The 11650-nt window shown below is 22.8% G+C and overlaps 2 protein-coding genes across 2 annotated transcripts; both read right to left on the reverse strand.

The window, feature by feature from the left end:
* Positions 1-99: 99 nt before the first annotated feature.
* Positions 100-3647, reverse strand: PY17X_0210900 (ATP-dependent RNA helicase, putative; the record flags this gene model as incomplete). Its single annotated transcript, XM_022957967.1, has 2 exons — positions 100-281; positions 503-3647. 2 exons carry the CDS (start codon positions 3645-3647, stop codon positions 100-102), a joined length of 3327 nt encoding a protein of 1108 aa, XP_022811371.1.
* A 333-nt stretch (positions 3648-3980) lies between these two features.
* PY17X_0211000 (conserved Plasmodium protein, unknown function) lies at positions 3981-9706 on the reverse strand (the record flags this gene model as incomplete). Its single annotated transcript, XM_022957968.1, has 7 exons — positions 3981-4307; positions 4486-4666; positions 4759-4848; positions 5072-5184; positions 5334-5427; positions 5575-7182; positions 7359-9706. 7 exons carry the CDS (start codon positions 9704-9706, stop codon positions 3981-3983), a joined length of 4761 nt encoding a protein of 1586 aa, XP_022811372.1.
* Positions 9707-11650: the final 1944 nt, after the last annotated feature.

The following is an 11650-nucleotide window of genomic DNA, read 5'->3' on the forward strand; positions in this document are numbered from 1 at the left end:
ATTTTGTACAAATAAAAAAATTGGCATTGCAAATATCCAAATTAGAATATTATAAAATTTGGATATACATATATATATATTTATTTATTTTTTATTTATTTACTTTTTCAAAGTAAAAATGTTATTCATATAACAATCTATATCAAACGGTTTTATATTTATTTTGTTAAATATATCTTTTATATATTTTTTTTTATCTTGTTTTTCAAAAATATTAAATATAGCCCCTTTGTTGTTTACCCTGCCTATTCGCCCACATCTATGTACGTATTCAGTATAACCTAAAAAAAGAAAAAAAAAAAAAAAAAAAAAAAAAATTAATAAATTAATAAATCGTGTTATTTTTATTATAGATCATGAATTACTTTAAAAATGTGAATGACAAAAGCATGTAAGGATATGCATGTGCATGCGCATGTAGGAAAGTTTAACAAACATATTTAATTTGGTTAAATGTGTGTCGATTTTTCGTGTATTTTCATATTTTTTTATAAAAACATACTTTGAGGCATGTCAAAATTTATGATAGTTGTAAAACCAATACAATTAATTCCTCTATATAACAAATTAGTAGATATAAATAAAAAGTTGACATATTTTTTTAAATTTTTATAATTGACTAAGTCATTTTTAGAAAAATTCGCATAATTTATATCTTTGAATATTTTTTTTTTTTTTTTTTCATTTCCGGAAAAAACTGTTTGTATGTCAATGTCAAATCGGTTTCGAAATAAACTCCAAAGATCCATGACTCGTTTCTGCCCGCGTGGAAAATGGGAAGAGAAATGGGAAGAAAAATGGGAAGAAAACATGTGGAAAATGTGGAAAATGTGGAAAATGTGCAAACTGTGCAAACTGTGCAGCGTGCTTCGACTCACCTTTGTGTTGCAGAAGACCAAAACATTTTTGTTGAGAGGGTTGGAAAAAAGAATTTTTAAAAAGCTAGATATCGCATTATTACTATTTTTTATCTGACTTTTTTTATCATAGCAATAGTTAAAATGTATTAAATTTTCGGGAATCTTAAATGTCTCTTCTATTTTAAACAATGTGTTAATTATATTTTTTTCTTTTTCATAATTTATTGGAGAGGTATTGGTTGGTTGGTTGGTTATTTTTTCTCGTTTTATATTATCTCCTAAAATATTAGTTAAAAAATGTTCTGAAATTAAATGTTTGGTGTATATAAGATATTGATATATAGCAGGTGTCGCACTACAACATATTACGTTTGTAATTGAAGGTTTTTTTTTTTTTTTTTTTTTTTTTTTTATGTAAATATTTTTTAAAATTTGAGAAAAAAACACATTTTCCAGTTCGAATTTGTTCTTCTCAACTTGGTTCTTCTCGAATTTGTTAAAAAAAAAATCATATTCGTCAAAAATAATGGTGCGGATATTTTCTAAATTTATGGCTTTTTTTTCATTCATTATTGTGCATACCCTTCCTGGGGTTCCGACATAAATGTTTACATTTATAATGCTTTCGCAATCTCCACTTTCACTTTCGCTTCTTTCACTTTCCGTTTTGGGGCTATTTGCGAGACTGGAGAGAGGGGAAGATTGTTCATTTTCTTTTGTAATATTTATTTTTTTTGCTCTTAAATTTTTTAATTGATATTTGATATTATTTCCACCTATTAATAAATGAACATTCATATTAATTTTATTTTTATAAAAGATGTTAATTTTTTCAAGATATTTTTGTTCTTCTTCAGAAATATATTTGAATCGTGTTAAAGAATTATTTATTTCAAAAAAATTAGAAGAATAAGATTTGTAAAATGAATTTATTATATCTTTATATAATTCATATATTTGTACAGCCACTTCTTTATTATATGTCAAAATGAGGATATCCCCTATTTGGCCATTTTGTCTACACTGTTGACCATTTTGTCGACCATGTTGACCACCCCGGGCATAATTCAAAACGTTATTTTTGATATTTTCAGAATTTTTATTGATAAATAGATCTGTGTTGACCTGATTAGAACAACAAAAGGAGGTAATGTCATTTATTTGTTTGGTTTTGTAAAATAGTTCATCTTTTGTTTCTTTATTATTATATATTTCTTTAGTTTTATTATTTTCAAAAAATTGTAAATTAGTAATTTGCTGAAAAATTGGAAGTAAATACATAAATGTTTTTCCAGTTCCAGTCGGACAATGCAAAAAAAAAGTTCTTATTAGATGTTTATTAGTTTTATTATATTTATTTACATATATTATTTGTTTGGTTTTTTTTTCATTTCCAATTTCTGAATCAATTTCTGAATCAATTTTTGAATCAATTCCGTTTGTATATCTAATCAAATCGTAGTATCCACTATTTAAAAAATAAATAATTAATGGAATTATTTTTTTTTGATAAAATGTTGGGGTATTAATATTGTTATATTTTAAATATACATTAATAAAGTTGTCGTAAATTCCAATATTTTTAAATGTGCACGTTTTATTTTTTTCACAATTTTCATCATTTTTTTCATCATTTTTTTCACCTTTTTCATCACTTTTTTCACCTTTTTCACAATTTTCACCATTTTTTTCATCCCTTTTTAATGGCTCGCTAAAATCTACAATGGTCTTAAATAGTTTCAATCTTCTAACTTGACTTTCAAACTGATTAGAAGCATCACTTTTAATTTCGATTTCCTTTTGGAAACCATCTATGCTATTCCCAATTTTTAATATTTTCCCTATGTCAAATTCGTTAGAAACGTCGTTTTTTGTTTCGCCACAGTTAGGAGATGGCTGCTCGGTTTTGACTTGGCCACAGTTAGGAGATGGCTGCTCGGTTTTGACTTGGCCACAGTTAGGAGATGGCTGTTCGGTTTTTAGTTCGCCACTTTTTTTCGCTTCCTTATTTTTCGCTTCTCTATTTTTCGCTTCTCTTTTTTTCGCTTCTCTATTTTCTGCTTTGGTTGGGGCGGCTATCTTTCGGAGGATCTCATTTTCGACAATATCTGGTTTTGCATTTTGCTTATTTTTATGCATTTCAAATTTCCTTGTTTTTATGTTTAATTTTTGAATAGATTGATTTAGATCTTTGTCAAACATGTCTAGTATTTTTTGCTCTTTTTTTTTTTCCCAACTTTGTTTTTTTATTTTTTTCGCCCCATTTTGTTCTTTTCTTTTTTTTTCTTTTTTTTTTTCTTTTTTTTTTCCCCAACTTTGTTTTATTTTTTCTTTTTTATTTTTTCCATTTTTGAGAATTTTCTTAATTTTTTTCACATCCTTTTTATTGTACTTTTGTTTTTTATTCAAATAGATTGATTTGTAGATATGGGGTTTGTCCCTTGTTATTTTATCATTGGAAATTGTGTTATATTTTTTTTTATTTATTTTTTTTATTATATTTTTATTTCGATTAAGTTTATTATTTTCGTCATTTTTATTATCCTCACATTCTACAATCAAGTTGTCTTTATATTTTTCATTTTTCAAATTAAATTTATTTTTATTTTTATTTTTAAAAAAATTGATTTTTAAAGAAACATCTCTTTCCCAGTTTTGTGTGATAATCAATGGATTATGTTTTTTAAAGAATGTAAAACAATTTCCTTTTAAGGAAAAACAAAAAAAAAACAAAAAAAAAAACAAAAAAAAAAGGAAGATATACCAATTATGGCGAATAAAGAGCATTTATGTATCCAAGCAGAATTAAGGGATTACATTTTTTTAATTCAAAGTTGGTAGAAAATGGAAAATAAATAAAAAATTTGACAATATATTAAGAAAAATAAATCATAATGTAAAGAAAAATAAATCATAATGCAAAGAAAAATAAACTATAACAATGTAAAAAATAAAGTGAAGGGATGAAAAAAAAAAAAAAAAAAAAAAAAAAAATACATGTAGGCGTAGGCTATATTGCACATTTTTGAAACAAGCAAATTGACCTTGTTTTAAAAAAATAAAAAAATAAAAAAATTAACGAGTTATAGCTTAACAATTTATAGCTTAACAATTTATAGCTTAACAATTTTTAAAATGATTATGAATAATTAAGGAATGCCGATTTAAGGGACATTTGTATTTATATTTTTTAATTAACAAATCAAAATAAAATATAAGAAAAATGATTAAGTTATAATCTATTGAAAGAATTAAAAAAATAATTTCTTTTAACTCGACAGACATAAATAAACATGAAAGGAAAGATAAATCATCTACAAGTTCATTATCATTTATAATTTGTTTGGAATTTATTTTATTTATTATTTGCTTAGTTAACATATTTCCATTGTATACATAATTTATCTTTTCCTTTATTTTTCGGATGCTATCGATTGTTTGCTTCGTCTGCAAGGGGCAAAAATGAGGAAATAAAAAATATATGAAAAAATATGTGAAAAAATATATGAAAAAATATGTGAAAAAATATGTGAAAAAAGACGAAACGACGATGCTCGCTTGGCAAGTTGGAATATATAGCAAGCCCCATTTAAATCCACAAAATTTTTCAACTTTTTTAAATAACCTTAGGAATATTAGTAACAAACAAGTTAGAAATTATATTTAATGAGATATTTTTTATTTTATCATCATATAATTTGTTAAGAATACTGAGACATAAAAATAGAATAGATGGACATATTTTGTCAAAACATTTTTCGATTCTAGAAAGGGTCAGAAATATTTCCATTGTTTTTTCAAGAAACCTAAAAAATACAAAATAAAAAATAAAATAAAAAAATAAAACATCTCACTATATACACATGTAATGAATGTAGTAAAACCATTTCTATATAACCTGTACGTGTAACTATGATTTGGCAACCCATTTTTTATGTCAAACTTATTCAATTTGAGACATAATTTTGATATAATATCTTTTGAAATTCTAAAAGAGAAAACAAATTATGAAACATGTGAATAGATAAACATTTCCCATTTTTCTCTCATTTTTTTCCCATTTTTCTCTCATTTTTTTCCCATTTTTTTCTCATTTTTTTTCCCATTTTTTTCTCATTTTTTTCTCATTTTTTTCTCATTTTTCTCTCATTTTTTCTCATTTTTCTCTCATTTTTCTCTCATTTTTCTCTCATTTTTTCTCATTTTTTTACTGTTTTGTTGGGAATATATCATCTACTATGGTGATATAATTTAACATCGTCAAAATGATAAGATTGCTAATTCTTCGATTTTGAGAAAGCTCCGCATTTATATGTTCTAAGATCTGCTCAAAATGGGAAGTAATAAGTGCAAAGTATTGTTTAAAGCATTTTTGTAGAGAGTAACATCTCTCGCCTTAATTTCATTCTATAAATCGGTCATTTTTTCTCGTCATTTTGTCTCGTCATTTTTTTTTATTTTTTTATTTTTTACTTGATTTATTTTGGGAAACAACTCAAGCCGGTGTGTGGAAAAAATAAACAAACATTGGAGAATACACATTTGTGCATTGTATCGAATATAATCGCTTAGAAAGGAAAGAAGTAAAACGAATGGATGTATCGAATATAATCGCTTAGAAAGAAAAGAAGTAAAACGAATGCATGTATGGAGTGTAGTCAGAAAGGGGTGAAGACATAACTACCCTTTTCGCATATGTATGCAAATTTCTTACTCATCATGGGAGAAATATTTCTTTGCAAAATAAAAAATGTGCGAAGTTGTAGATATGATAATTGAATATGTATTTTGATCTGTATATTCTGTATTATTTAAATTATTATTCTGATAATTTTTTATTTTATTTTTTTTTTCGAAATTTGTATTATTTGTTTGGTTAACTATATCATAGTAATCATCTACAATTAAATTGGGAACCTGTTGATAATTAATATTTGTGTAAATATGTTTTTTTATATTTTTATAAAAATTTTTTACGTTATTTAAAAATGTGTTTTTATTTTCTTTTGTAAATTTTGTTATATATTTGAAAAAAAATAAATTATATAAAAATATTATTTTTTTATTTTTTTCGACTAAAAATTGGTGAGGGATATCTATTTTGTGATCTAGATCAAATAAATTGTTATCTACATCTATTTCGGTTAAATTATTGATATTATTTTTTTTTTTTATTTCGTTTTTCAAATTATTCATATTTATATATACATGGCCATTTATTATTTGATCTTTTATTGCATACATATATTTTTTTTGAGATAATATTTTTATTCTGTTTTTATATATAATTTTGTAAAATAAATAAAGTATATAATTAAAAATATTTATTATATTCAATACTATATTGTTTTTATTTCTATTTTTTAAAAACAAAAAACCATTTATTTTTTTTTTTGTAATTTTTATAATATTTATACATATGTCTTTATATATATATATATTAGAATAATTATATGAAATTAATATTTTTATTAGTTTAAATATTTTCACACATTTATTAATAGATTCGATGCTAATTAATTTTTGATAGATGTAGCTAGTTATTATATCTTGGTATTGGTCAATTATATGGGCTAGCTCGCCATGCCAACCATTTCGTTTCTCGCTACCACTTTCTTCTATTTTATGGCTCCATTTCCCATTGCTAGATAAATATCCGTGTGTGGCAAACAAAAAATAAGCAGATAATTGTTTGATGATATTTGAATCACTATTTATATTTAACAAAAATAAAACGAGATTTTCGTAAAAATATTTTTTTATTATATCATATAAATTGGTTAGATGTAATATTAGAAAAGATTTATTTATACATATAATTAACAAAGATATAAAATAATAATGTGTATTATTTTTTTTATTGTCTTGCCATATTTTATTTTTTTTAATTTTTTTACAACATAAACAAATTATATTTTCTACAATTTTTTGAATATTTAATTTAAATTTTGATAGTTTTATTATTACTCCTAAAGAAAAAAAATTATTAAAAATATCCAAATATTCGACTAAAATATTTTTTACCAATTCTGTCTCTAATTTTTTATTATATATATCAGCCTTATCGTAAATGTTGTATACATATTTTCCATCAGAACTTGTTATATTTGTTTTTATCCATAATAAAATAATTATAAAATCAAGAAAATGATTTAAAAAATGGAAAATTTTACATTTTTCCTTCATTCCTTTATCCTCATTACTTTTATTATCTTCTTCATTCTTTAATTCAAATTCGGAAGATAAAATATGATTTATACATCTTTCGAGCTGGCTGCTTTCGATTCCCAGAAAGAAAAACATGCTTATCTTGTTCACCAGGCTGGAAGTAAAAAATGGAGTAAAAAATGGGGTAAAAAATGGAACAAAATGGGGTAAAAAATGGAACAAAATGGGGTAAAAAATGGAACAAAATGGGGTAAAAAATGGAACAAAAAATGGAGCAAAAAATGGAGGAAAAAATGGAAGAAAAAATGGGTGAAGAACCAATTGGCTAACCTTGTAGGCTGGCATTTAAAGCAACTCTTCACATTTGTCAGGGTCAGCAAATTGACAAAATAAAATGAATTTGATAAGTTTTGGATATTATCAAAAAGAGATAAAGGAGAGTTATTAAATATGTCAATGGAATAAAATGAATTGTTTTTGTTTAAAATTATATTGTATATGTTAGTTTTAAGCGGTTTATTATGAGTTGGTGATAAGTTAGACAATTCATCCATTTCATCCATTTCATACAGATTTAATAAAAAATTAAAAATAAGATAACTATTAGTATGGGTTGAAAAATTAATAATATTTTTTATTTTAAGATTATGATTAATAAAAGTGTAATATATGTATCCTGTTAAAAAGTTAAAAATAAAAATATTATTTTTTTTTTTTAATAAAAAAATATTATATAAATATTTAAAAAAATCATTTTCTATATTATAATTTAATTGATCAAGTATAAAATTATTTATTTCGTTGTAATTCTGATTTTTGTCTTTTTTTTCTGACATTATTTTTATAAAACTTAAAAATATTGTATGTAGCTCATTTGCAAAATTGCTTCCTAATTTAGTAGATAGTGGCCCTTCTTTTTTTATGTCTATACTTATAGTTCGATTTGAATTTGACACATTTTTGAAGCGCCTTTCGCTTTCTCTGTTATTTTCGCTTTCTCTATTTTTATAAGAAGCATGTTCATCGCTTTCGTTGGCAATCATGTACTGATTAAGATTTATATTTTTATTCGATTTGTCAAAATTGATTTTTAATATTTGTGTTAATTTTTCTACAATTTGAATCTCCAATTTGTTATCTTCAAAATATTGTAAAATATTATCACTAAACAAAAAATTTATATTAGATAAAAAATTTATATCTTTATCATAAAAAAATTGAGACAAAATAAAAACAAAAGTGATAAGAAGTATATTTCTATTTAAAATTTTATAATATTTAATAATGACTTTGCAAAAATTATAAATTTCACATATATCATCTCCAAAATCTGTATCCTTTTTATATTCATTATAATTTATATTGAATAAAATATAATAACATATAAAATAAATGTTAGATATAATATTTTTGTCTTCTATATATTCGATACTGTTTAATAAATAAGTTGATTTTTTTTGTGGAATTATAGATTGGTCATTTAAAGAAATATATTTTTTTCCCAAATTTTTATTGTCTTGTTCTAAATTTATTTTTGATAATATACATTGTTTCACAATCAAATTATTCGTTTTTATAAAATCATTTTGTTGAAAGTGTTCATATGTATTATATGAAATATAGCTAGCTTTTTTTAAATATTGAAAAATAATATCATTATTAATGGAAATATAATATTTCAACATCTTATCAATAGACATTTTAAATATTTTTAAAATAATAATTTTTATTTTGTTCATATTAATACTTTTGTATAAAATAAACAAATTCAAACTAACACATTTAAATATTTTTTTTATTATATATTTATTCTTTATTTTTTTATAAATAACATATAATAATTTTAGGCTTTTTAATTTTATTTTATTATTTTTATTTATAATCAATTCTACCAAATTCCGGATAATGTTTAAAAGGCAAAAAAATATATTCAACTTTCTGTCCAGCTCACACCCCTTCTTCTCACCTTTGCAGCTGGCTGCATTGGCTGGGTTTGTAGTGTTAGCCGTGTTTGTAGTGTTAGCCGTGTTTGTAGTGTTACTTTGCGTTGTAATGTTAGCTGGGCTTATCCCCTCAAATGCGTTGCGAGGATATATATACTTAAACACATTTTTAACATATTTTATTACAATTAAATGGAATTCTTCATTGTTTAACATTTCGCAATTTTTACCATTTTTACCAACCTTTGTAGGTGTGTTTCCTTTTTCGGCCATTTGCAGGTCTAACAAAGAAGATATAATATTTATTCCCGAAAAAAAAAATATATTTTCATCTTTTATATTTAATTTTGAAACACATAGTGAGAGTGTTTTTATAAAATATTCAATCGCTACATAGTATTTAGGACTATATAATATATCATGTGTTTTTATATAATTGTTAGAAATATATGTACTGTTCATATAATTTTTGGATAGGAAATTTGGAAAATCATTGTTATATTTTTTATTTCTTAATAAATTAATATATATTTTTATTTTATTATAAATTATAGAAAATAAACTATAAAATATATTTCTATCTTCATCTAACGGATTTACAATATTAGGAGTAATATTATTTTTTTTAATATGGTTGTATATATTTTTCACACTTATAAGATCATCATTAATATTATTATTTTTTACAAAATATATAATGCAATTAAATATATCGTTATTCTGTCTAGGGTCCATATTTTCAAAGGAGAAATTTTCACTTAAGTTTTAAAATGGGGGTATATTATTATGACCATTCAGGTGGATATATATTATTGGAAAATAAATATAGCGACTGTCATGGAGGATCAAAAAAATTATAAAAAATGGGTATATTTGAAATTTCACATTCTATGATAGTTTTTTTTATACTTTATTATTCATTTTTATTTTAAGAGCTTAATAATTAAATGTCAATATTTTTGTACTTTATATTTTTTACACTTTCCCATGATTTTATATTTTTTATTATTTTGTTAATATTACTATTTTATCATAATCACATTTTTGAAGGTGCTTGTTTTTTTTCAATTTTTAATTTGTAACAACGGTTATGTACATAAATATGCTTGCCCTTTAACGTCAAAAATGAAAATAAATGAAGATGAAATAATGTGCAAATGAAGATGAAATAATGTAAAATGGGGCATAAATAATGTGCAAATCGTATATATATAACGTACAAATGGAGTACCCAATTCACAATACAGTTCTTATGTATTGTTTACCTATATTTTATACCTTTTTTATATTTTCCTTTTTCTAATATTTAATACACCAAAATTAGTTCACAAAAAATGAAAGAAATTGTGTAGACTTTTCGCTGTTTTAAAAAATATATTCACCTTAAAATTTGAAGTATAAAAAATTTAATAAACAGTTTTTTATACAAATTCCATCTCCTTTTTTTTGCACATTTTATATATTCATTATATCACCATTTTGCTATATATATCTGCATGCTTAATTAAATAATATTCAACATAAAAGCTGTTTTTAAAGTTTAATAGGGATATAAAAATGTATACTCTTCTTGTTTATTTCAAAATTATCCTTAACACTTTTTTTTAAAATGTTTATGCAATTTATTTTTTTAAAACTGTATGTTTTATTATAAATACACACACACAATGTTAAGTTACTTCCCAATAGAGAGAAATATTTACTATACAAATTATAAATAATATGAATAATATGAATAATATATAGAATAATAGAATATTGTTATAGATAACTTTTTTTTAATCTTTAAGATAGGTCTAAAATGAGAGGTATTTACAATCATGTGTACTCAATTTTGCTTTTTTTTTATTTTATTTGTTAATACACACAGTTACAACATTGGCAGTTTGTTATATATCATCTTAAAAATGAAATGTTAACATATTTGTATATTCTCTAATTTTGTTATCAATTTGTTTTCGTTCATAATTAAATGGGTTTTAAGGTTGAAAAGGATAAATCGTATTATATATATATATATATATATATATATATATATATATATATATATCCTTATAAGGTCATTTGTTTTAATTTTAGAGGGTTCGACCTTTCAAAGCTTTTATTTTTTCGTTGAAAAATTCGGATGAAGGAAATATATTTTTATGTAAATGTATAAATTCTTTAAAATTGTTGAATAGCTGTGCAGGCGAATAATGAAAAAAAAAAAAAATTGTCTTTTTTACCTGTATTGTACATGCATTTTATGCCTATATATACATAATTTATATGAACATGAAGTAATTGTATGGGTATTTTGTCAAATTTGCCTGTTTTCTTATAGCTATTCATAATTTTTTTCCAAAATGTATATAAAAAAAATATATACATATATATATTATCGTGTGAGTCATTTTTAAGGGATATTTATAAACGGTATATGCTGTTAAAATTTGTTAAATATATACATTCTTCTTTTTCAGACTTGCAATTTTTTGCAATTTTTTTTTTTAAACGTAGAATGCTTATTAAAAATGAAGGGAACCTGAATGGTGTTATATATTTTAATTATGTGCTTAATCTTTAATTTTTCTTTTATATCTTAAGCATAAACAATAGCAATAATAATAATAATTCTGATGATGTATGTAAGTAAAATTAGAGAAAAACAAAAATTTTATTACGTAAAACAATATAAGT

This window comes from Plasmodium yoelii (genome assembly GCF_900002385.2).
Source record: "Plasmodium yoelii strain 17X genome assembly, chromosome: 2".
Lineage (NCBI taxonomy): Eukaryota > Apicomplexa > Aconoidasida > Haemosporida > Plasmodiidae > Plasmodium > Plasmodium yoelii.